At 43.6% G+C, this 27,311-nt stretch overlaps 1 protein-coding gene across 3 annotated transcripts in view; it reads left to right on the top strand.

Annotated features, from left to right (window-relative positions):
• LRP8 (LDL receptor related protein 8) overlaps positions 1-27,311 on the top strand; it is a 194,133-nt gene that overhangs the window by 149,536 nt on the left and 17,286 nt on the right. For 2 of the 3 annotated variants that reach the window (XM_040610753.1, XM_040610755.1), the window contains exons 4-7: positions 1,092-1,220; positions 17,362-17,724; positions 24,166-24,288; positions 24,637-24,759. In XM_040610753.1, coding sequence (XP_040466687.1) covers positions 1,092-1,220; positions 17,362-17,724; positions 24,166-24,288; positions 24,637-24,759 — 738 coding nt within the window. The remainder of the gene's footprint in view (positions 1-1,091; positions 1,221-17,361; positions 17,725-24,165; positions 24,289-24,636; positions 24,760-27,311) is intronic. The other variant, XM_040610754.1, reaches the window with a different exon arrangement.

The following is a 27,311-nucleotide window of genomic DNA, read 5'->3' as shown; positions in this document are numbered from 1 at the left end:
GCTTACCACTTTTTCCCCAAGTTTACTGATCATAATCTGCCTAGATCGTTGAATTTAGAAATTGCCTTGCAATACCAAACATATAAGTAAACCCTTATACTAAAATTAGGCAATTCATTTTTCCTGACTTAATTTGAGGTAGCATTTTCAGAGTAGTTGGTCCAGTACTACTGCTGCTGTGGGCAGGGTGCTAGCATTTTAATAGCAAAACCACAGTGTGTTGGGGGTTTGAGGCAGTCACAAACAGGCAGTGCTGTTGCTGTGTTGAGCATCACTCACACAGAGTATTGCATCCTACTTAATAACCAGCCCTAAGATCTTCGTTGAAATCCCTGTTGATTATTGAAGCAACTCTTGTCAGTTCGTTTTGGTAGAGTTAAGCTTGAAAATAAGAGTGAGGGGTGGTATTTGTTTTATTTGCATGTTCCGGTACAGTTCTGTTCCTGGAAGGGGTCGGCTGGGCCAGGCACAGGCTGGAAGGACAGGAAGGCCCTTGGTTTTGGGGAATCCTGTGCAAGGAGACCTGATTCAAGAGGCAGCAGCATATTGCAGAGCTGTGGCAGCACAAAGCTGAGCACTTGCAGCCCATGCACAGGCCAAAATAGCAAGGAGAAGGTGGGAAAGGGCCAAGAGTGTGTCAAGAGCCACGGGAACTGTGCACAGTTTGTTGCAACGCAGGGTGACTGGGATGGCCAGAAGCAAGACCCTGCCTGCAAGGAAACGCTAGGTAGGAGAAGCTGCATACAAATCTGACTTCTGTTCCTCTACCCTAATTCCTTTGAGTTTAAGTTAAGTTTCTGGGATTTTGTTAAAATAAACAGTGGCGCCTCCTTTTGGTTGTTTGTTTTTTTTTTTTTGGGGGGGGGGGGTGGGGGTGGGTTTTTTTTAATTAAATGTAAAAACGTTGTGATCTCGTTTGAGGAACATGTACAGGACACCTCAAAATCAGTGTCGACTTGGGATTTCATTACAATATGTCTCAGGATTGAACCATACAAAATAAAAGTAACTTTTAAAAGTGTAAACAATGTTGGCAATGTCTAGGATTATGTTTAACTTTGGGGTTTTTTTTCTTTATTTTATTCTTCCAGCCAAGCAAGTATGTCCATCTGAAAAAATTAGCTGCGGAGACTTAAGCAACAAATGTATCCCAGCATCCTGGAGATGTGATGGGCAGAGGGATTGTGAAAGTGGTATTGACGAGGCCGGTTGCACTCCTGGTGAGTTAGTAATACTTTAATACGTATGCAAGATCTCTCTTCAGGACTATAAAAGTCTTAGAGCGACTATTACAAATTGCACGTAAAGGGATGACTTTCCTGCCAACAAATTCATTCACTCTACATTTGCTATGCTAAGTAGTAAATTACAAAAAAAAGAGAGGAAAGAAGGATTCTCCAGTTGGAGCTGGCTGGAGAATACAAAGTCAACTCCATGGACAATTAAGTATTCTTTTACTACTGTAGCAAAATATAGTTAGTTTGGAACATGATTATCAGGGTTAATACCAAGATGGTGTGGCAAGGCCTTAAATAACAATGTTCAACCCTTCCTCAGTGGTAGCTCAGCAGCTTACCACTGTGTCCTTCCTCCTGCAGAGTGTAGCCTTATAGACTAAGGCTAGCTTCTTCTGCGATATAATAGATAGGCTTGGACATTTCCTTATTAATAGCTTCTTGGTTTCACAGGACAAAGAGAGAATTATATACTATTTACTGTAACTGTTTTAAATTCAGTCCCTAAATGGTCATTGCCTTTTATTGGGCCTTTCTCTGCTGAATGGAAGAGCTCTTTAACAGTGTTTTCCCTCTGTGGAAACTCCTACGCTGTGCAATCAAGCCATTTCTCAAACTGTCTTTTTGATAGACTAAATATATTTAGTTCTTTATGCTTCTTGTTGTCAGATATTTTCTTTTGAGTGAATGCTTGACTCATTTTTGTGGCTCCCTTCAGTATCCCAGCTGATTTTCCAACTTTATTTTTAAACAGACCACTAGAACTTAGGGAATATCAGTCTTACCAGTCTGTGCAGACGTAAAATCACCTTTCTAAATACTGTTCTTATATAACTCTGTCATTATTAAATTCTTCTTGTGCAAATGATCCCAGGCTATTAAGAAGCTATCTCATGCTGTGTGTAGTTATTCACCCATCCATCAATATTTCTGATGTTGCATGTGATATCAGCAATGTTAGTTTTACTTCCAGATTACTGATGAAAGGGTTGAATGATTACACACAAGCACACATTGATGTTTCTTCATTTGAAAACAGAATTTTGGGCTCTTAATACCTAGCCAGTTCACAATCCACATTATATCTTTTCACTGGAGTTGTGTAGTTGATTACGTTTTATGTGATCATTTTGTGGTTCCGAGTAAAACACTGTAGATAAACCTATTTTTTTCACACAGCTTTATCAAACAAAATCTTACTGAAGACTTTACTGTCTAAGCAACCTGTTTCAGTGTTTAGCCACTCACTGTAAAAATATTTTTTCTTTGTCCTTTTCTACTTTTTCCTTTGTCACAACTTCTGCTTATTGCCTTTTCTCCTTTTGCTGTGCACTTCTGAGAAGAGTTGGCCTCCCACCCCTTTAAATACCAGAAAATTGCAATAAGATCTCCCTCTAACCTTCTCCAGGTTAACCAAACGCATTTCCCTCAGCCCCTTGTTGTGTATCATGTGCTCCAGTACCATAACCATCTTCCTGGACTTCCACTGGACTCTCTCCAGGCTGCAAATGCCTTTCCTGTACTGTCAGGATGGCACAAAACTGCACATAGTGTTTCAGATAGGACCTAACAAGTACCAGCTAGGGGAGAGTAACCACTTCCCTCAGCCTGCTGGCCTCGCTCTTGCTAATGAAACCCAGTGTGCCGTTTGTTAAGTCCGAGTCTCAGTATGAAGGTTTGATGCAACTCACTAATTCAATTAACTACTGATTAGAGATGCAGTTTTTCAAAGCATCTCCATTTCATATTGCACATGACCCAGAGGTCCAGGGCTAACAGTAACAGGTTGCTGTGCTTGTGTGAGCCTGTGCAGCATAGTTCCAGTTGGGTGGGCTCGCAAGGAGAAGACAGAGGTTGCCTTATGTTGCCTCCTGTTTCATGTAGAATTAAGTGCATGTGCATGGACAATTCTTAAGTAATAAATTATTATGATATGGTAAGTTGGTGATGTGCTTAGACCCCTGGTCCTGTGTCTTCTGAGTTTAATGACGTTTTGGAAGTTTTCAGAAGTCTTTTCTTTTTCTGTATGAAAGTCAGTGTTCTCTCCCTAGCACGTGTATTATTTTTTTTTCCCTTTGAATGGGAGGCTTGAATTATAGACAAGTTCAGAAGATAATTGTAACTGCTATTGAAAAAATTATTCTTTTCCCAATGTGAGTTACTGAAATTAGAACAATTTTTACACTAGTGGCTGTCTCCACTAATTTAATGCTGCTGCTTACACCAGTAGGAGTTGTCTCATGGAGTCTTTTATTTATAATAAAAATCTACTTGGAATTGCTTTGAACTTCTCTTTTCTTTTCTTTTTTTTTTAAGGCTGTAGGTAACCCCCCCAAATGAATGTAAATATGGTTTGAATGCCACACAATTTTAGCATAATGATGCTATTAATGGATTTAGAAATAGCTGAGTGTTTCTCTTCTGAATGTTTCAGCATCTCTAGTCTTGCTTATCCTCCATGTTTTTAATGCACATGCAGGTTCTTAAAATGGAAATTTAATCCAAGGACAAATTACCATCTTCTGACAGTTGTTGGGTAACTCATGTGAAATGAGTTAGTGACTTTCATCTAGTTCCTTATGGCTGAATGTGTCGCTACATAGGCTGCCACCTCGGTGGGTGTGTACTGGTAGTCTCTGCCAGGGGGTCATTGCTGAGTCTGAGCATGGGATGGGCCATTCTCTGGCAATAGGACCAGGCAGAAACTTGGAGCTTCCTAGGTGGATGCAAACAAAAGCTTTCAGTCCTAAGATCTGTTGACTCGTCACCTTTCAGAGGCATTAAATCTCACTTTGAGAAGGAAACAGGAGGCATTGCTGAATGGGAGCATTTTCAGTGAGGTTGCTTGTCAAATTGAGGTGTTTTCCTCATGGATGAGAACAAATGTGTTAGCCCTTTAAACTCAGAGCTTGCACAGGATTGATAGTTATCCTTTCTTTTATCCAAATCTGATAAACCTCACTAAGCCTATCCACTGATACTCTGTTAACATTCCCATTTCTTCTCTGTTTAGAATCCTCCTTTATCTGTTTTCTCTTATCTCAGCAGCACTGCAGTATCCTGACAAAAAAAAAAAAAAGTCTGTTCCTAGGTTCAGACCTCTTTTTTTCTTTATTTTTAACCTCTGCACTCATGTTTTTGTTGTCATTTTAAAAGAAGCTTCAGCACTGACTGTCATCTGCAGCCCCTTGGACCAGAGCACCCTGTCACAGCTAAGGCTGCACCTCTCACAGAGATGATGAACTTTTCTGTAAATAACATATCTTTCTGGATACATGTTTGGAAAGGAGTTTTATTTGTGCTTGGGGGTAATTTCTATGGTGAGAGCTTGCATGTGCAATAAACAAGTGGAAGATGACTTGCAGATACTGTGAGTGAGGGCATCCAGAAGAAAATCCCTAAGCTCTTTCTAAATCCATGTTAATAAAGCTATTACTTCAAGCTAATGTGACACTTCCAACATTTAAACTGTGGATACTCCTATGGCTTGCTAGGAATAATTGACTCTTAGTATTATAAATCTTCAAGAGGACTTAATATGAAATTCATGAACGTTACTTGAGCCCGCATTCCTGCATTAGTAAGTTGTACCACTAACAATATTGTGCTGGCATTCCAATCCAAGAGCAGGGCTTGGTTGTGCTGAGGCTGTGCAAGCACCTGTCCCTAGGTCACAATGGTTCATAGTCCCAAGTTAAGGGACAGTCTACTGCAGGAGAGGAAAGCAATGATTCTGGTAGTAGAAATCATCCAAAACTGTAAGAACAGTGCAAGTGTATTGTGGTTCTTCTTTGCTATGTCTGCTTCTGGCCTCCCAGGATTGCTTTTCAGATGCTGTTCTAGACTTGATAATTCTTGATGGATTTTTCTTCTCACAGTTATGTTAATTGCTGTTTAATCAATGTGAAATTTACCCGGCACAGTCAGTGTAGGCACTGGCACGGCCAGCTGTAGAGAGAAAGCTGCTGTTCAGAAATTTGGGGACAAAAGTATAGAATACAAGTAAGACCATCTTCTGTTCAGGTTGGGTTCTCCTTTGTGCTTTGTATCAACCTTATCTTTGGTGCGTCATCTTGCACAACTAGAAGCAAACTGGTGTTCTACCTCCCACTCATTTGCTTTTAGTCATGGTTCAATACTTGCTGTTGAGATGGGCACTCTGTGTGATCTGAAAAAGATTTGTCACAGCAATGTTCAGAATATCTTTTCTTTAAGGAAGGAGCCAATTTGCAGTCTGGTATGCTGTCCTTGCGTAACCCTCTTTAGACAAAGGGATCAGATGCAGTTAGCAAGCTTGGGACTTACCTGAGTGCAGGTATGGTGAAAAAAAATGCATCATCTCAAACAATGGATAAGTCAAATATTTCCTTTGAGTTCCTCATCTCCACTGTACAGTCCAGCCCTACAGAAAGCTGGCCTTAGGAGTAAGCAAAGCAGACTGTATTCATCTGGAATAAGAGTCCTGTTTGCCATGTCTGGAGTGAGAAACAACAATTTGATAGATGAAACCCATTAAAATAAAAACTTCTACAGAGGTGTGTAAAACAGCTTTTGCTGGCATGTTAGGCCTGATCTGGTACCAGTATTAGAAAAGCAATTATTTTCGTAAGGAGTCCAGGCACTGACTCTGTCATGCTACTTGAAAGCCAGTATCAGTGGATGGTAAGGCACCTTCTTGTTGCAGTTCACCCATGAACAAGATGGAAAAAATGGTGCAGTTTTTACCCTGTGGAAGAACTGTCCAAAGAAGCAACGGAAGCTGTGAATTTTTTAACTTGCAGTGGATAAAGCATCAGTGATTAGGGATCCAGATTTGTGTCTGCACAGACTGTAATTGCATCAGGGATTAATTGCAGGTATTAATCCTTGCATGTAGGTAGCTAAATGCCTGTCTGCCTAAATAATTTACCTCCAGCAGGTAGGCTTTAAGTCCACTGCTAACTTCCAGTGCACAAGCAATTTTTGAAAATGCAGGCATCTGCCTTTTTAAAATAAAAGAGTATATAAAAGAAACTTATTCTTTAGTTCTTTGGAGCAGAAGTAATAATACAAAGTGTGTTGTAGTCATAGGTCAGGTTTAGTCCTCTAAAATAGGCATCAACATTTAATAATGTAAGAGCAGTCTTGAATTCTCTGGCTTGGAGGTGCTGGCATCCTTTTTCTTACTTCCCTCAAGGTTTTCTGCTCCCAGTGTACCTAACCTTTGTCACAATCGATTGGACAAGCTTAGGAACACATTTACTGAGACTAAAAAGAGAAATTAAATAGAAGAGACTGCAATTAAAGCATCACAACTCGAGGTCAGTCTGGACTTTGCTAGCTACTGCAGAACTTGTTAAATTCCTGCTAATAGAGATATTAACCAGTGTTTTGTCAGCCGCTCGGAAACGCAGAGAGCATTTCAGCATGGCTTTAGAACAGAAGAGCTACTACCCAGTAACAGCTGAAATGGGCATTGAACCCTTTTAGTGCATACATCACTTGTTCCTCCTGACAGGACTCTGGGGTGCTCAACAGAGAGAGCAAGATTCTGGCCTCATCTCTTTGATTGTGTTACTCGTTCTCACCTGGACCACTTCTTGCACCCAGTATAGCAATTGTGTCTTGCAGATGAAGAGCTGGAAGTACACAGTTTTGCCCTTTCCCAGTAGTCAGATACAGTGAAGTGATGTATTCATAGATACATAGGTAGCATAAGCTGTTTTCCCATACCATGATTTATTCTGCTTAACTACAGTATAGAGACAGTGATCCATGAAAACCTATGCCTGTAACAGACAACTTGTGCTTATCTCATAAAGCTGTCCAAGGGTGAGAGCCAGGAACTCCTGCAGGAATCTCATGATAGTGACAGCCTAGTATTACCGAGAGCATCTTCTTGCGGACCCTGGTCTTCTGGCTTTTTGTTGCTGACCATGTATCTGAGAATTAGCTCCAGATTTTCAGCCATATGATATGATATGCCAGATTAAAACTGAATGAACTGTGTAAAGTTTTTTTAAGTTAATAAGGGGAACAACAGTAAGTACAGTCTTGCTGAGCTGTAAGCTACATGTCCTTGCCATGGTAGCTCACAGCCTTCATATTTCCCACATACAAGATCCTCAGGGCAGGAGATTTTCACTTACTGTTTCCTGGCAAACTTCCAGGCACATGTGTGATTCTCCATAAAAAGCAGCAGTGCCTACAAGTGAGGGGAGCTTTTCATGAAAGGTCTGAGTGCAGAAAACTTCCAGAGTCAACTCTTTCCAATGCCCTGCTCAATAGCCCTCAGGTCACCTGAGAACCATTGGCAGAAGGCAGAATTTAGAGCAGGCTAAAGCTGGTCTGATCCCTCCAGCAGATCCACCTGGTGATGAGCCAGCTGAAACAGGGAAATTACAAAGCTGATTTAAAGCCACCTTCCTCCACACTGCACCTGCACCTACGCTCACATGAAGTGACTTTTCTGTTGACAGTTAAATTGTTCTATCGTTCTTTATCATTGTCCTGTAGCAATGAGGAGCGTCATGTCATCTTAGCAGCATTTTCTTCACGCAGTAAAAGGTACCTGTGTTTTGCATCCGACTCACACTTCCAGTGCTACCAGTGGGCATTTGACCAGACTGATTCTGTTTGTTCCAAATCTCCACAGAACCTGCTGAGAGCTTTTTACTTGGTGATAATGTACTTGGTGATAATTTTGTCTTCCTCTGCAGCCTGATCAATACATGCTTTCATCAAAGTTACGAACTCTGTTCATTATCTTCATTAACAGGCTAGGTGCACAGTGGTGTAGTGTTCCTCAGTCAGCTCAGAGGGAAATCAAACCCAAAGGGTCAGATTCTACCATATTTTCTACCTGAGAAACCCACCAATTTTAATAGGGTTAATGCCCATAGTACTGCATTTATGCCTGTAGGGGTAATATTTATCTACTATCACTAGTCGTGATTATTTTAGCACGTGATGAAAGGCTAGCCTGAAATTCATGTCATTTTATAGAAAGTAGCTGTAATCTGAGTACGCTTGCCATGGTAGAGGAATCTACAATCATTTCCAAGAAGGGAAAGAAAATTACTGTAGATTTAACAAATGAAAGTCCTTCATAAATAAGATAAGGTAGCACAGCAATGATATCCTCTGGGCTTTACATGATGTTTAATTACTGGACAGCTGGAGGGATTAATGCTTTGCATTATGCCCAGGCTCTCAGAAATTAAACATGTACAGCTGCCACTTTATCACTGCTTAAAGTATTAGAGCTCCTTCAAAAGCAGTAGTAATTGCAGAAAAATCCCCATTGTTACTTAGGAAAAATTTCAGCCCATAATCATATTTGTCCTGAGTTCCTTCAGAACAAAACAGCAAGAAAAATGAGATTGGTAGTTACCTTTAATTGCACTCTTACAGGAAGAATGAAGGTAGTTGCATTTTTAATACGTTGGATGCTTGTTGTAATTAAATGTAAAATACTGTATGAACTTAGGTTAAAGGTAAGATAGTCATTGCATAAGTCAAATCATTAAACCCTAAAGCCATAGCCTAAGCTGTGCCACGGCTCTACCTGCAGAAGGTTAGGGCAAAATGGCTTTGTTTTCCCTCCTTACGTCTCTTGAGCTTAGTTTTGAAAAAGAACAGACACATGTAACATTCTGAAAATGGATTTTCCTGGTACTGAGCAGTGCCTGGCTCACGACAGCAGGGTTTGGTGGTGGCCTCTGCACATTTACTCTGTGCTGATCCCTCAGTTACAGATAAATTGCCTGTATCAGTATGTCCCATTAATAATTTATTCTTTAAAGCACAATAGATGAAAACGCACTACCAAAACAAGACAATTTAGAATTTGGTACTTGAAAAATGTTTCCCTGAACATACACTAGGATAAAAGAGTAGATGCAAAGAACACGCTGCAAGCACACGCTCACACACACACGAGCCTTACACACCCCAAATGACAGTTTTTCACAGAGTTGTGGAAGAGTGGTGTGAAAAAGCTGGTTTTTATACAAAGATTTATGGATAATTACAATGTAAGTCCAATACTAGTGGACTGCATGTTACCTGTGCACACATACAAAAGCTTTGCTCCACTGGTCTTTAGCTGGAGAAGTTGCCTCTGATTCTTCTTTCCAATCTCACATGTTATACTGTCAGAGGAGCAAAAATTGGCCTGTAGTTATGTTTATCTTCTGGGCGGTCTATCTTTAAGCAGTTAGAGCTCTTGGAGTTGAAATAGCCAAGAAATTGCATCTCTTATTGCCAAATATGATTATTTTCTGTGTCTGAAGTGCTTTGTTCATAAGAACAGAGCTATAATTCTGAGCCTGTTCATCCAAAAAGCAAGAATCAGTTTGATTTTAGTAAGGGAAATCTTCTGTAGCTGTCAGTGCCAGCAGTTGTGTTATGATGGCAGATTAAGTGGGTAGGAGTTCCATCCTTCAGTGGCCACAGGTACATATGCATTACACTAATTAACAACTGCTTAACAGTTATGCTTCCTGAACATATGAGTCAAAGTCAGCTAGTTTGGACTCAGTACAGTCCTACGCAAGAGAGGACCATGTAAAGTTTGATGCAAAAACAAAAAACACCCAGTTTTATGAGTCGTGTTAATGGATAAAACATCTGAAAGCTATCTTAGTGGCTGAAATACACTGTTTTCATACAGAGGAAGACCTAATGGTTGGATTAACTTTGCCTATGTTTTGCAAAGAAATTTTTCTATTTGATAAAATATAACAGGGAAAGTTTAGCTCACAATAAAATACACTTCAATACACTTTTTTCCAACAAGTTTAAAATAATTGTTCATGTTGTACCCAAATCCAGCAAAGCGCTGCCTTCTGTTTCAAAGCTGTAGAAACTGAAGGGCAAATCCTAATGCTATAGAAATCTCACTACTGTTAAAGTGAATGCAGTTAGCACACAACCTTTACACTTTTAATTGCAGTGTCACTCAGTGATTAAATGTTCCATTTGAGTAGACAGTCTCAGACATTTTTTTCTAAAAATGATGGCCGTTCTTTGTGGAATTGTACGTTGTTTACATCAAATAAGAGCCATGCTCCCTAATATCACATAACTGAAAATAATTAGGGGCTGGTTGTTTCCTGAAAAGTCTGTTAGTCTTTTCCCCCTCCCAAAACCACCACAGTGGTCTTGTCTTTAAAGACGTGGTCAATTATAATATGTGCTTATATTCATAACCTCAAATCCAGCTACACTGAATCCTGCCAATTGTCTCATTGTATTCTCTCTCAGTGCTTCTTTTTTTAAGGTACTCTTCCCTTCAGATCAGTTGCCTTGCAAACTGTTTTATTTCAAGAGCATCTTTTTAGTTATTGAACCTATATTCAGACTCACTTTGGATTGCTGTTCCTGGAGAAAAGTGAGCAGCAGTTGGGTAAATGGGGAGTGATGTGGGTTTTGCGTGTAATGTCACAGGATCAAGGGCCTTGTTCAGTAATCTGTGTTCTGGTTGCTAGAAGAACATTTATATATTTCTGAGAAACACAGAATTTTGTGTTAGAGCAGCTGTTGGTTTCATGGATATTATCAGATGTTTCTGAGGGACTTGCCAAATTGGTGTAATTTGTAAAACTGCCAGTTTAAGAAGCAAGTCATGTCTGAGGGAGTAGGAGTGAGCTTGTCCCGTACAGGTTCCAATTTTCAGTCAGAAAAGAAACCCACTAAACACATCCCAGCCTATTTTTTTCCCATTTAAATTTTGGCTAATACCAAACACCTCCAGTCTGATTCAGCTGATTATATTCCCATCAGAACACAAAAGAGTATTAATAATGTCTTGATCCCCATGGAGTGTCTTGGATTTTAACAAGAAGCAGCACAGTATCAAGCTTAGGCATTCTGACCATCCCTTTTTGTACTCCCAAGCTGCTTTATTTTACTCCTAAACCCTCTACCCCAGCCTCACTTTTCTTCTTTTGGGGTCATGTTCAGTCATTTAACCAGAAGAACCTGTGATAAACTTGCTAACACTTTCCTGGATTGAAGTGAAATTGAGGAGACAGCAGGTGTGAGTTAGCAACCTCATTGCACGTAAGTAAGATTAAAGACAGGGAAGACATTCAGAATGTGCATACCTTTTGTATGTAAGCTGCTTCTCTCTGTAAACTGTGGGGTCATAATTAATTCTATTTTCACAAAATTAAGCCACTTTGAATGAATATGTGATTCTCAGGAAATATATGCTAAATCAGTAAATACATTTTTGAACCAACTATTATTTATCAGCAGGGGCTTTGGCATCTGGTTGCTCCATTATAATTAACTAATACTATGCAAATACTGCTGCAGAGAATGGAAAAATAACTCATTTGTGTTTGAGGGGAGCAACGTGACAAAGACAGTGAGCACATGGAAATATTAATTTGCAAGAGTGCATGAGATGGCTCCTTAGCTACATTAGTGATTTGAACAATATCAGGAATTACTATTCCTTCTGCAGTCTTCATCTATATGGGCTTTTCAGTATCAATCACCATAGCAACAACCACTGTTAGTAGTGAGACTGCAATTCAGCTGCATTATTCCCTCCATGGGAGGCCTGTCATTTTTTCAGAGCAATGCACTTCAAGGTCATCTTCATTTACCTCCATCTCCTTTGCTGCCCTTCCTGGAGGGCAGCATTCCGTGGGAAACTTGTCCTTCTAGGCATGAATCCATGCTCTTAGAGACTGGCATTTGACCGATGATCTGTATGAAATATTCAGGTATTTGGTAAAGCACACCAATTGTCTGCAGACAAAACAATTTAGATACAGTTAAGCCTGAAAATAAATACTAGCTAAATAAAGCTAACATGGTGAGAGCATGGGTAACTGGCCTGGGAGTTCCAACTTAATTTAGCTTGTCTTGGACTCTGTGACCTCTTTATCCATGGTCCAGCTCAGAGATTCATTCGTAGGCAGTGGTAGCTGGGTTTGCACTTTGTGCAGAATATCTGGGCAGGTGGAGCTCAGGCATTCCGCTCCTGTAGCCATGTGGAGCTCAGATCCTAAACTTCACAGCTTAGGAGAGTTTCTGAAGTCCACCAGCCTCTCCTGCCAGTGCTGAAGCAGCGATAAATCAACAGCAGATCTCTCCCTCCCCAGTGCAAATGTTAGTATGTGCAAATCGTCCTTTGCCTTCTTTGGGAGATCTGTTACCAGGTTTAAGCAAACACAAAATTTTGAGCCACACTTTTTAAAAGTCAACTTTGGTAAGGGTGTCAGAAAAATGCAGTGTAATAATTCATCTTATTTTCTTGTCTTCACTATCAGTAATTGCTGTTATCCACTTTACCACAAGCTTTACTGAATAATTATCTTCCTTTAAGCCATTCATGTAATTTCAAGAGGAACTGACTTTTTTTTGGAGAAGAGAGATGAATTAAATATCTGACTCTTCCTGAAAAGCTAGAAAACTTTAATTAAAGATTAGCAGTGACAGCAGTTATAGTCCATTGTACATAATTCCCAGCTCCTATTAATGATGGATATCCTGTTTCATGTTTTGAGTTTTATCCAGATTTGAGGATCCATGCTTGGTAGAGGCGTCCATTGTAGAAATGTTACGTACAAATATGTATTTTTGGAAATTACAGTTCTCAAAGAGTGCCTTTCAAACATTCTGCTTTTCTCTATAAGCACTTAAAAAGCATGTGGTAGAATTATCTTAATTTTTTGGTGCAGCGCCTGAGCTAAGATTCTCCCTGCTGCACCAGGCTGCTCACTAAAGCCTGTGGTTAAATCCTGGCTCCAAGCAAAAGCGAGCCAGCCAGTACTGAAATACTAAATCCACAACTACAATCTCTCTCTTTTCTTTTTTTTTTTCCCCTCCTTTTTTTTTTCTTTTTTTAACTTCCTCTATCCAAAGACTGCTTCTGCTCCACTCAAGAGATGTGACAAGACTGCAGCTGGAGGCTGCGAGGCAAAAACTGTGACAGTTGTCCTCTATGTAAACAGTACAAGGCAGAAATTAATGCAGAACACCTCTGGTGTATATTGTCTATAGGCCAAAGCACATGTACACTGTCATTTAGATGTGATATTTTGCTTCTTAAAACTGTGAAGAACCTTAACGGATTACAGTATTCTACAAAACTGCTTTTGTAATTAGGCTTGTTTATTGCTTTGAAGCCTGTTGGTTAAATACTTCTTGACAAACATTACCAAGATTTCTACTGGGATCACTTCACATTTGAAGTAGGTTTTGCACCCTAGAGTACAACATTTATTAATTTCTTTGGCACTAAGGAAAGCAAGCTAATATTTGTTTCCTTTGTTTTGCACGAATAAGCTTACGATAGGTAGCAACATCAGAGAATGCAAACAAATTGCTCAAGTTGAAGCAAAAATACCCCGGTGATCATTTAATTACTATCTGCACATTTTCTGTTGAAATGCTCTAGAGGCAGTGAAATGCTGTAGTGATGGGACTGTCTAGGTACCCTGACAAATTTATGAAAGGAGATGTGAAGTAAACTGTTCCTGGGACTTGACTTCTCGTCTTTCCAGGTGCTGTGTAAGTTAATTTGTAATGCTGCTTTTTATTAGGTTCTTGAAACCAGCACCAAACCGTGCAGCAGGGACCCCAAAAAGCATGAGTGTGCTGGCTCTTGCCTAGGTGCAGCGGGATTGTAAGCAGCTTTTCTCTGCTGTTGCCTGTTCGTGCCAGAGCAAGTCCCTGAGTGGCTAGAAGCTGCAGACTTTGCTTTATCCTGGCGTGCCCTGTGGATTTTAGCTGTCAGAGAGGATAACGGAAGGGTGAGAGGAATTGGGATGTTATCTGCCTTCCCATGGCCAGCAGGAGAGCCAGCTGCACACGGAGATGGGGGTCCCTGCTGGAGTCATGCGTGACCCAGAAGGAACTGTCCCATTTGAGCTGGCCTGAAGGTGGCCTTTGGGTCTGTAAATGAAGAAAAAGGCATTTTTAATTCTTGAGTTCACCAGGAGGTGCCTAGAGCAGCCTTCTGTAGTGAGGGACCACATGCTCCCATTTGGTGCTGCTGGTGCACGCACTGCAGTGGCCCCTGTGAAGCTCTAGTGGCTGTCCAGTGGCCTCCTTGTCATGGCACAGTGGTAGCAGCCCCTCAGTCTTACTGGTTGTCCTGTAATTGCCGCTATAATTGCAGGTGGGAAGACCTGAGCACAAAGGGCAAAGAGCTGCTCTTCTGCCTCCTAGGCCTTGTCCCAGTGCAGGCGATGCCCCGTCAGTGCTGGTGCCACTGTCCCTGGCTTTAGCTGCCTGAGCGAGTTGCAGAGGTTGATCCCCACCTAAGGACTGCATGGTGGGAAGGGGGAGTTAGCAACAGCCAGACTGCTGTGTGTGTTCAGTGGAGGGAGAACTTGTAGTCTCTAGTGCTGTCATCACACTAAATTTAATTTAAAAATAAAATAAAATAATCATGACCATGCAATATTTCTAGCTAGTAATTCACAAGCTTCACTGAGAAAGTCCTCATGAGAGGTTACAAAAGCTGAACTGCTTCTGTTTTCTGGCTGTGATTATCGGTAATTTTATATCTGTACTGGGATTTGTAGGTGCAGAGGAGGAGCTTTTGTGCAAACTTCCATTGTCTGTATCCCACACATGTTTATCAGTTGCTAATTTGCCAATGCAGCAGATTTCTGAAGGGAAATGCATAGAGACGCAAGGAGGGGTAGAGGTGGGACCAGGAAAACAGCAAGGGAAAAAAGATGGGCTCATTACAGCTGGGGGAAAGGAAATTAATGCACATTTGGAGTGTGCAAATCATTACAACCTTGGTCAAAAATTAGGGATCAAAGGACTGTGCAAAATTTTGCTCACTGATCTGTTTCTGAGATTCATCAAAATAATGCCAGAAAAGCATTTCTTCTTCTCAGCCTTGATCTATTACAGAAACTGTACATAGCCCTAGAAATATTGCTGTTTCTTGCTTCCTTTTTTGAATAGATTAGTAAGATTATAACTGTTACCTTAAATTTCCACTTGGCAGTTCCATATTATGCATCATCTAAAGAGAGTGCTAGTTTATACAGCTGTGTACTGATTGGTGAGGTTAATTATTTGTAGTTATGGGGTAAGGATAGAAAAGCATGCTCAGTGAAGAAAAAGAGCAGAATGTGGGTGAAAAGCGGAGCATTTTAATGGTCTCAATTCTGCCATGCGAAAGAGATTTGGATTTTTTTCAGATGCTTCTCTGCCAGACTGTGCTCATATTTTGGGTCCTTACGAGAGGGATTTATCTCCTAATATTAATGGTCTGATCCCAGTTCCCTCTCTTTGGAGAGGAGAAATATTAGCCCCTCCAAGGGATAGTTCTATCCCAAGGTAGGTGCCAGGAGCTGCCTGTTCAGGGCATCTCTCTGTATCCAAAATACCCTACCGAGTACAGAAGGAGCTTGAGCGATGGGCTAGATGATACTTCAGTGTCTAACACTAGGTGCTCCTTTGGTGACCACGCTCTTGCATTTAATTATTGATGTCAAGTTAGGCACACGGCAGTGTGCAGCTGAGATTCTCTTGTAACATTTACCTCTGTTGGAAGGAGCTTGGGTCATGGTCGGTGCATGGTAGTATTGCACCAAGACAAACCTCTTTTAATTAGGCAGATTGGTACTCTGGTAGACACAGTAACATCTGGGAAACCTGGGACTAAACAGGACAGAGCACAGGACAGGCGGGGAGAAGTATATATATTGTCATGCTGTGCTGTAAAACTACAGGCTGCTTAGGTTAACAGACAGAGCCCAGCAAGTTTGCAAGCGAGAATGTAAGTAAGTGTCCCTGTACAGATGAACATGCTAGATACGTAACTGCTAGATAGAGTTTCATTCCCAGGTGTAAGACCAACCTGGTCTAGCAGGAGGTGTCCCTGCCCATGGCAGGAAGGTTGGAACTTTAAGGATGGTCTTTAAGGTCCCTTCCAACCCAAATCATTCAGTGATTCTATGATTAAACATGTATTTCAGACATAGTATTTCAGTAGAATGCCACTAGGTTCCGTCGTTGGATGAAAGCTGGGTAATGACAAGTGCTTTACAGAGATTCTGCTGCTTTCCAGATGCACTCGCCATCGCAGGGATCAGTGCCAGCTGAACTGTGTGGTTTATCATAGGGGCTCTGCAGATATGACAGTAAATAGTTCTGCATCTGAAGACAAAAAGACTCCCAAGTGCAATGTAAAAAAAAAAAAAAAGTTTTCTTGTAATTTATTTGTATATATTTATTGTACTTGTAATTTATTAAAGCCATAACTTTCCTGTAGATGACTGAAACTGCAGAAGCAGAACTCTTTTTTTTTTAAGTAACTACCTAAAAGTACGTACAGAAAATTTCTTCCAGGGTTTTGGTTCCCCCACACTGTGATGAAATAAAGTGACTGTGAAGTGCACATTGTTGGAGTACCTGAAAGTTTAATTTCAGCAGGCTTCTCTGGTTCAGCTGTCCATTAAGCTTGCAGAGGAGAGTACTCCACTCAGCTTCCTATCTGACAAACGCCTCATTTGTATGTTAATGTTGAGTTGTGATTTTCAGGGAAGACATTCAGTGTGTTGTAAAGGGCCTTACTGGCAGATTGCAGCTAAATTGATGCTCAACTCACTAAATATTTACCCTACACATCCCACTTAATATGTCCAAAACCAGGCACACTGTGAAATCCTGAAACCTGATTCTGTGCTTCTGAAAGTCAGGAAGCTGGCAATGTCAGTGCGGAACAAAGCGAAGCGCTGTGCGAGTCCACCAGCGTGCGCCAGTACACCCCCAGCCTGCCCTGCAGTCTCCCTGCTCCTTCTGTGCTGTCACCCCGTCCGCTGGGGCTTGCCTGGCTGCTCTTGCCTCAACACCAGAGCAGCGCTGCAGCTGCACACCCCTCCAGCTTCTACCTGCAGTTCTCTCAGCCCTGCTGCCCCTTCTCCTTCAGGGCTGCCCATGGCCCATGGAGGACTTGCCCTATGGCACAGCTGGGGAGATGACCACTGCATCCTCACCTGCTCGTTGCCATTGGGAAAAACGTTTTGCGTTAGGACAGGCAAGGTAATGCTTTTGTGCCCTCGCCCTCCCCCTTGTCTCAGACAGTCCTGACTAAAGCTAGCACAGTGGAGAGGGGTAGGTTGGAGACCTCACAGCTCACCTGTTTGTTTTTATTCCCAAGCCTGTTCTCCCAATGAGTTCCAGTGCAGCAACAAATCGTGCATCTCCATCATCTTCGTGTGTGACGGCGACGATGACTGTGGGGATGGCAGTGATGAGAGAAAATGCTCCCCTCTCACCTGCAACCCCAATGAGTTCCAGTGCAACAACAGCGTGTGCATCCCAGAGCTGTGGGTCTGTGATAACCAGCCGGACTGTGAGGATCAGTCGGACGAGTCCGTTGAGAAGTGTGGCTATGATGCCAAGGCCCTCAACACCTGCGCGGCTCACGAGTTCCAATGTGGCAATGGGGAATGCATCCACCTGAACTGGAAGTGTGACGGGGACGAAGACTGCAAGGACAAGTCTGATGAGCAGGATTGCCGTAAGTGTCTGCAGGGGTAGGGCAAGGCTGAGGGCTTCTCTTTGTGGGGGAGAGGGGCCAGAGGGCTGCTGTGGGCTGTGTTCTAAGGCAAGTCTTTGATGTCTGAGCAGCAACTGTGTGCCTGACAAGGAGCGTTTGTGTCCCAAATGGCATGGCTGGGTGCCCAGCCCAGCAGGGTCAGGTGTATTCCAGATTCCTTTTATGCTTTTTCCTTGAGGATTCAGAGAGGAGGTGCAGGAGCTGTTAGATGGTACTGTGCTTCTGAAGAGATTTGTTTCACTAGAAAGACAAGGAATAGAAAATGGGAAAAATGTTCAAAGCCCTCAGGCTGCATGGTGGGGTCACAGCCTGGAGGTTAGAAGCCACAATGCTAAAGGGAATATATGATCACCAGAAAAAAAATAATTAATTTTCTGCCTCTGAAGTTAGAGCATACTGAACAAGGCAGTCAAGAGCAGTACCTCTGAAATGCACTTTGAGCTTGGCTTGATAAAGGCACAGAGCTAATAAATAATGGATGTCTTTTCAGCTGGCTTTATGCATTTAACATGGTGTTGGTGTGCATGGTATTTCGAATGTTTCATCCATTTTTAGCCACTAAACTGTTCAAGCTGGTCACTTACCTGAGGAAGAAGAGAGAGAGAGACAAGAAAATAAGAGCAAAATGTTTTTCTAAAATATTCATAATGACAAGATTGAAATAAAATAAAATATTTACATAGCTGTATATATTTAGCAGCTCTGACATTGGGCCACCTCTGGGGAGGAAGGCAGCAACCAGCTGCAGAAACCAGACATTTTTGCAAAGGTACCTAAGAAAATTTACTGCTTTTGCCAGCACCATCTTTTCATAACCATGACAACACTTGAGTCCAGGCTGGTGAGCTCAGAGCAGCTATGTGGGAGAGCCCTTCAAGGAGCAGGGGATCAGACTCTGTCCCGGGCAGAGAGAGACAGATGTAAATTCAGTGGCTTCTTTAGCAAGAGGAGGGTGATGTAGTAAGTCCTGGACACCACTGTTTACACTGCAAGAGCAGGGGGATGAGCCACAGGTAACCCTCGAGCTGCTGTGCCTTTACAAGAGCCAAGGACTCTTAAGGAGAGAGGTGACAGCAGAATAGGAGAAGCCAAATATTTTGTTAGGAAGAGAGTAACCTTGACCACTGGGTACAAGTATGTCATCACTGTCAACCCCCTTCCAAGTAGGGACGGATGAGGTAAAATGTCTTCTTCTTCATCTCCAAGAAGGTGGTACAGGAGCTGACAAAGCTCTTGGGCAGCAGGTACCCAGGCAGTGCTGCCAGGGTCTGAAGCATCACAGGGACAGTGGAGTCAGGAGACAAAGCTGGTTCCTGGCATCCATTGCAGTACGAAGTGACACATCCAGTGGAGATGTGCACCGCTGGCTGGGACAGCCTGTGTTGTTTGGTGCCTGTTTTTGTTCTGAGACCTCCTGCAGACAATGCTGTACTTCTGTCCCCTCTGACTCAGGAGGCAGTGGCTAGGCCCACGTGACAAACACAGGTGAAGAACTGGTGTCTGGCACAGGGGACTCCCAGAAGAACTGATACCTGTCCCACAGGCTGCATTCCCTGCAGTGATGGCAGCCTGGCAGGATGGCTGAGTTTAGACAGCTCAGGAGAGGGAAAGGCGAGCCCCCTTCTATTTCAGAGTGGTGAAAGAGGGGAGCGCCTTACCGGTGGCGCTTTCCAATGAAATGTCTAAAATTTCAGTCCCTGTTGTCTCCTTGAAAGGAATTGTTTTAAGTCCACAGGCACCATTTACTTGGATACTGCGCTGGGTGAGGGGAGCAGGATTGTGCCCATGTACCCTGCCAAGTCAGGAGCACTCTGTTCCCCAGCTTATTTCCTTGATCTGAGAGACACCAGCAATATCCAGCTGATGATGTAATGAAACTCAAACTAATGAGCTCAAACTGCCGAGAAGCGAGGCCCAAAAGGAGCACAGCTCTGACAGCATCCCTTGGCTACAGAGCGGCTTCATCTAGTAGCACCTCCAGATGTGCCAAGGGCAGCCTCCCTGGGGCAGAGGACGCAGCGCAGCACGGTGCTGACAACCAGTGGAGGAAGGAGGAAATGTGGCAGAAGTGACTTGGGACAATTATATCTCTCTGACTAGTGGGGGGTTTAGCACCCGAGGTTTTCTCCAGTAAGTCTCTGTACAGCGCAACGTAAAGCTTATCTCCCCAGGAGAAACGAGCACGTAAGCTGCTGCTGCTGCTGCTGCGTACAGCCCTGTGGGCCAGGCAACAGCGGGATTCAAAGCCCCATGGTTCAGCTGCTGCAGTGCTCCTCCGTACGGCGTGCCTGGTTCTGCCCTTTAGACCAGGCAAACCAGGAGTCACCCCAGTGCCACAGAGGCGCACAAGCCGGCTGCTGTTCATGCCGCGAGGAGGGAAGTCTCCAAAGTAGTAGTAGCCAGGAGAGGACTTGCAGCACTGGGTGCTTGTGTAGCTGATGGGTCGACTGGGCCAGAGTGAAAACCGATGTTGCTTCCCCATCCTAAATGCAGCCGCTGCTTGGATGCACAAGCCTGCAGTAAGAAAGTGACATTTGAGAGCTATGGAAACTCAGCATCAGTGTCCATCTGTTGGACTGAAGAGTTCAGGGATTGACCTTTATTATTTTCCTCTCCAGGAATTCTTACTTTGAGATCAGTATTGCGTGGCACACAGGGAGTTACAGGTGTATGACACTGCTCTATTCTCTTAGCAACAGGGGTGGCACAAGTACCACTAGGTTTGACTTGTTTAAAACTGCAGATTCCAGCACTACATCTTCTCTTGGAGGAAAGGGGAATCATATGGGGCTTGCATTGTACAAAATTGAGGGATGGGAGCTAATGCTTTTAAAAAAAAAAAAGTTATGAGGCCATCACCAGTCGTTTGTTATAAGCATTTTGGGGGGAAAGAACAAGCAGAGCAGAAATGAAGGGTGACAATTGGTGAACAGGTTTTGGCAGCGAGACAGCAAATAAATAGGAGGGAATGAGTCATTTCAGGAAAGCTGTGTGAGAACATTGAGTGGTTGGGTTTTTTTCCCTAGCATATATATTCAAGTATGTATATATATTTATAAAATGAACATTGGGTTAGATTTATTAGTCTCCAAATCTGGAATGGTTATATTTTAAAATGTCCTTTGCAACTCACATTAGGGCATCCGGGAGGGAGACTAAATAATGCTTACAATTGACATCTAGAAAATAGATCCCTTGAGACCTCACACTTCTTCTGTGCCTCTGTCTCCCCACCTATAAAATGGGATTGATGCATTTTGCAAATGATGGGGTTTTCTTGAGATTAAGTTCCTTTGGGGTGGGGGAACAACAGAAGAAACACACGTTCAGACTTGTATTCTAGAATATATCTGCTGAATCTGAGCAATACAGCTTTGTGCCCAGTATTCGCAAATGGGAAGCGTGTCTGAGTGCACCTGTTAATTTAGCAGAGCTTTGGTAAATTGTTTCATATTTGATTTGTGGAGCAGAAGAGGTGGCTATAATACTGCTGAGATTTCACTGATTTAAACCCTCCAAAATAGCATAGCAATTTTCTGAACATCTTCTGCAAATAAACAGCACAGCTCTTCCCTCTTCTTGGGATATTGCTCTGCTTTGGGAAGGGCCCTGATGGCAAACTGCTGTCAGCTCTTGACAGTGGTGCTGAGATGGGTTTGTGTCCCAGCTTCAGGATAGCAAAGTTCCTGGCCCACTCCCCTCAAACTATGTTCTCCAGGCCAGGTATATAGCATTCTCTCTCCTCCTACTGAAAAAACACACCAAAAAATAGAAATTCTGTATATGTATTTGAATATCTTTGTGATTAGTAAGAGTTCTTACAGTATCTGCTCTTTTTAGATGTCTATTAGGAGGCTCAGGGGCCATTCCTCAAAGGTCTGAACTTCCACATCTCTGCTGGAATGAGAATTCAGCCAGGAAACCAAGCCTGGTCTCCAAACTTCTGTCTCTTCTTTTTGAAGCAAAAGCTTTGTGCAGAGATCTTGTACAGTCCCACGTCTGTGTGTTGCAGTCCCTGTAGCCACCCAGCTAAGAGGCTGTGCTGTCATTTTTCTCTGTCTTGCAATGCTTGTGCGACATTGTCTTTGCAATTCCTGCAAAATTATCCTTCATTTTAATTTGTTTTAGGATTAGAAACATTTCTATTCTTAGCATCTAGCTATAACTGCTTTTTGGAAGAGCTTTTACAGTTGAGGACATTTAGTAGGTTTTATAACAGCTGTCTTCCAAATCTGTAGCTGTTGTCATGCAGATTTACTTGATGAACTGGAGACCTGTTCCTGCTCCAGGAAAGACAGGGCCCCCAATGGCTTTAATTATGTGTTATACGTTTGTAGGGGGTTAATAATTACAGTCAGCAATGGAGGACCATCCTTTCCACGTATAGAAGTTGCTACAGAAAAGGTGAAGTAAACATGCTTCACATGTTGGGGGTGAAGATGAGAAATAATTGTGGCAAGGGGATTTTCAGATAGCCAGTAGGAAAAGCTTTGCAATGGCCAAGGTTTAGCTTGGACAAGCCAGGATTGCCTAGGGGCAAAGTGGTCTCTCCATTGTCAGGGCTTCTCCAGGCAGGTGGTTGTACTTGGCAGGAATGGTTCGAGCAGGAGTGTCTCTGCCTCCCTGCAGGAGCTTTCAGTGCCACTTCCAGATCTGTGGTCTGTGATTCTCCCAGGCCACGACTTTGTTTCTTCCTTTCCTTCATTTTTCTCCCTTTAGAGCAGCAGTTCCTGCATGCTTAGTTTGGAGCTGCTGTCCCAGATATCCCACTGAGGTTCTCCACTTCTGAGCCTGAGTTTATTAGCTGAAATGTGGTGACACAGCTGGTCCCATAACTATGCTTATTGCTTGGGATTTTTTTCTTGCTTTGCAGCTTTTTGTGAATATAGTGCATATGGCTTTCCTCTCCAAGAAGCAGTGCTATTTCCAAACTTCCCTCATGTGAATACTGTGTATTTCTAAAGGCAGGATTTCTCCCTTCTACCAGCCCTGCAGTTGGGGCTTTTCCTGTCTCTTGTGCCCTTCTCTGACTGAAGATGTGCTAGAGCTAAGTCCAGTGAAGCAGTCATGAATCTGGATCCTGCATCCTGTGGGATGCAGTCACCACTAATGCTGAGCCTTTGTGCAACTAATACTTCAGGGTATCGATGCTAGCTCACTTCATGTCTGTGGCTCTTCCTGGGTTATCTGAAAGTGGTAATTTTTGTATTAGGACTAGTTTTTCAAATTGTCAGGGAAGGTCTGCCACATAGCTTTCACCTCCCACGTAGTAACATCAGTGCTGGCCTCCTCTAGCTACTCAGAGGCAGTAATTTTCTGTCATGTGATACCAGGACGCAATCAGCGAGATGGAAAGGCTAGAATCAAGAGCTCTCCAGGGTACGCTGCCTTAATAGGATTTTAAGAAAACATCTGTAAGACAGGCCCCTCAGAAGCAAGCTGCAGACCATGTCCTGGGAATGAGGAGCTGTTCTGCTAGTGAACTACAGGCTGCAGCCCTTCGCTGGCTGGTGAGTGCCTGTACCCTTTGTCAGCACGAGTCTGGTCCCAGCTAGAGAGGTCTCTCACTTAGTGTAACCCTGGAGAGGGAAATACGACTGCTTTTAGTACGGTCAGTGCAGCTGCCCGTTTCCTTTTTTCTCCAGCTTTGCTGTTCATCAGATCTGTTCTGAGTCTGTAATAATTTGACCTGGGCAAATGAGCTTCAGACTTGAAATGTGGCCTGACACTGTGGAGATGGTTTTGGCCTGTAACCCCAAGAAACACCAAGCTACAGCATAGTGGAGCTCTTCTGCCTTCCAGTGGTCTCTCGGCTCATGGGCACCTCATAACCCACCCTCATGATGGTGGCTGTGTGGCTAGCTTCATCGCTAGTGTGACCGCGCTGGCTTTGGCAGAGACAGTCAATACATGTCTCTTGCCCGTGCCCTTAGCCTGAGCATGTTTTGAAATATATCTTAAATACATTTTTTTTCTGAAGGAAGGAGAGCTGAGGAGCAGCTGCCTTTGCCTACCCGGTGCTACTCTGCACTCATAGTTGAAAAGCAGCCTGGCCTCTCACAGAGGGGCTCCACTGCCGGTAGTTCTGCTGCCTGCTTGCTTTCTTGTGTCTCACCTGAGAAGCTTCACTGCCTGCACTGATTCTGTTTTGACTAGATCTGCTCATACGGGCTCTGGGGTTTTTTTCCCAACGACATAGAGGGTGACCTGGGATGGCAGAGGGGCACAGGAGGGCAGTGGCTGAGGCAACTGATGCCTCTGTTGCAATGGAAGCAGCCAGTGCTCTGTGACATTTGCTGGCAGAGGGTGCAAAACTCCAGTAGTGTCAGAGGTACGTGAGTAAAAGGTGCTACACAAAAGATTCACGTCCTCTGTGGCTAATGCTTGAATGTTGTCTTAAAGCTCTGGTGACCTGCCGGCCGGATGAATTCCAGTGTGGTGATGGGACCTGTATCCATGGAGCAAAGCAGTGTGACAAGGTGCATGACTGTCCTGACAACAGTGACGAGGCAGGCTGCGTCCAAGGTAGGTACAGACCACTCTGCGCTCCTCACGCTCCCTGGCGTAAGCCTGCAGGAGCTGCGTGGCCATTGGAAAGGGAAGAGGCCTGTGCTGCTCCTCTAGGCCATGGCAGGCTGCTTCCTGCAGGGGTTTAAGCTGTTGGCAGCGGGGTTGCTTGGGAGTGATGATTGTGCTGATCAGGCAGACTGCATGGCTTGAGAAGTTCCTTGCATGATACTCAGACTTAATGTTCATGTTCTTAATCCCATCCCATTTCTGCTAACGACACCCTCTTGAAGCTTTATGTCAGGCTTTTTGTTGTCATGAGTCTCGTCTAACTTAGTTGCTTTCCTCTCTTGCCCAACACGACAGAGTCAGCATGTGAAAGTCCCAGCAAGTTTCAGTGTAAGAGTGGAGAGTGCATTGACGGAGGCAAAGTGTGCGATTCACATAGAGACTGCAGGGACTGGTCTGACGAGCCTCTGAAAGAATGTGGTACAGTACTTGCCTTCTACGTGTTGCTCCTGTTGTAACTGCTTCCCCTCTCCTCCATCTGGTGCTCACAGCTTTGAGTGTAACCACATGTAGCTGCTAATGCTATTTCTCACTCTTCTCCTCTTTCCTTGCCTTTATTCTCTCATCACCCTTCATATGAATATAATTAGTAGCCTAATCTGATCATCTGTACGTTTGAACTGTGCCCTTCTCAGCTCAGCTTTTATTCTTGGAGGGGGGTGTATGAACTGAGCACGGGACTAGGAACCAGGAATTCCCCCTCTCCCCAGCTACTCATGTCCTCCACAGCACAGACCAGTTTATTTAGCCTCATTGCCCAAATTATCTTTCAATTGTAAGATGATGATAGCATCATAAAAATTTTGTATTGGGAACATGCTTTGAAGGTGTAAACACAGAGGGTGGCAGCAATCACCGAGAGATTACTTCAGCCATTTCTGGGGTTGAAATCTTGCTGCTGCTTCCCTTAGAATGACAGCAGGTTGCTCTCTGCAGCGTCCTGCCAGCTCTGGGCTAGCGAGCATGCGCAAGTCATGAGAGCCGGGTCTGCACCGGGACTGTCAGCGTCAGCAGAAGGGAAAGCCCAGGCCAGAGAGCTGTGCCGCTCTCCCTAGGGCAGCCCCTCTCCCACCTCTCCCAGCAGGCATTGTGGGCACCCGCCTCAAACCGGAGCATTACTCAAACACAGTTGGTTTTTTCCCCAGTGCAGAAGTGCCTCAGGCAAGCATCCTTTTCCATGACATCATGGAGCACCAGTAGCGTGGAGCTCAGTGCCTGCCTCTTAGATAACTCACATTCAGGAAGAACTGTCAGTCTCTCCTTCTGTATGAAGACAAGAAGCGTGTGTGCACACCTAGCGAGGATGCCTTTAACTTGTGCTTTCAGTATACCCTTGCTTGCTTCCACACTAATCCACATCTCCCTGTTTTTCTGAGTGGGTGTTGCAACTTGTCTGTCTGTGGAGGTCTCCTAACAACGCTGGCAGCCCAGTTTGTCTTAGGAGACTGGGCAGTGACACAGCACAGCTGGGCTTGATGCTTAACCTCACAGTGATGCCATGGCTGACTTGGTGCAGGCCCAGGTGGGCAGCGAAGTGTTGTTTGAGTTAGGAAGCTGAGCAGAGAATAACCCCCAAGGAAACATGTTTCTTTAAGAGTGCAGAATGATGTGGATTGCTGCGAACGTAACGCCCACGCACAAGTAATCCATGCAGAAGGCAGGAGGTGCAGGGCATGTTCCTCATCTTGGTGTGTCTGTCTAGCTGTGTGCTAGACACTGCAGTGCCCTCCAAGATTCCCCCAAAAAAGCATGGCAGAAGACAGAACATCACTTGTCTTATTTTAGGCAGGCAGTGAACATACTGCCGAAGCCTGGGTAATGGGCAGCAGCTGCCCAGCAGAAAGAGAACAGGCTAACAGTTACTAACGTGCCTGGCTCCTCCTCAGCTCCTATTGAGAAGTGCAGCAAGTGAACCAGCACTTGACTTACAGCGTCTAAATCCATTCCGTAAAGCACTTTTGAAACCATTGGACTCATCTGAGGTGAGGGTTTGCCTGTTAGCTGCAACAGCCTTTGTAGTATTTTGCAGAGAGCAGTTGTGCATGTTTGTGACCCAGTTTGCTAGAGGCCTCTGCACGTTCGGAACCGGTGATACTATTAATAAACATCACTGAACAATGACAACGCACAGTGCAATTCTGTGGACACCTTGTTGGAGCCTAGTGAACCTGCTTTATTAATAATGTAATGACATCTTTGGGTATGTGTCTTTGATAGGAAGGCGAAAGCATCCCAGAGCTGAGATGGGATTCCTTCTGGCATGGTATTTTCCTAGCCTCACTGACTTAACTGGCTTGTGGTTGTTTTTGTTTTCTTCCAAGAGCACTGGTTTAATGGCTCTGCTGTACTGCTCACCTGCAGTGTGCAGGGAAGCAAGTAGTAAAAGATAAATGAAAAATTTGCCTTTTAATTCCATTATAGATTGAAGCAAATCAGTTTCACTAGTTCTAGTGAGCCCACTATCCCTGAAATCCCACAGCTTCTGTTCTGCTGAACTCCCTGTTCAGCAGTCTTACTTAGAGGACTTTCTCTCACCTTGTGTAGGTTAATTACAACAAGAAACAGGAAAGTAGCTTTCCTCAGCCTCTCATTCAGTTCTAGTTACAAGGATCCATTTAGTCTGTTTTTCATTTCAGCACTTGAAAGCAGGATCAGAGCGATGGCCTTGGATTAAACAGGGATCCAGGAGAGGATGGGGGCTGTTGCTTCATAAATTGCACACTTGGGCTGATGCAGGCTGCCAGCAGAGACTGTCATGTGGGATCCGTTTGTGGGAGGACTGTATCTCAGTGCTAATGGAGATTCTCGGACAGACTGTGCTTTGGTGTTTTCTGGAATTTTCACATAGATGGTTCCTTGGAACTAGATGGGAAAATAGTACAGTATTTCAAAATAGCTGGCCCCTGGGAGATGAGACTCCCCCAGCATGAATTATTAAAGCTCAGAGAGACTGTTCAGAAAAGTCAACATGA

This window comes from Falco naumanni, chromosome 11 (genome assembly GCF_017639655.2).
Source record: "Falco naumanni isolate bFalNau1 chromosome 11, bFalNau1.pat, whole genome shotgun sequence".
In the NCBI taxonomy this organism is placed as follows: domain Eukaryota; kingdom Metazoa; phylum Chordata; class Aves; order Falconiformes; family Falconidae; genus Falco; species Falco naumanni.
Note: the sequence above shows the minus strand (reverse complement) of the source record. Positions and strands in the feature narration are given on the sequence as shown.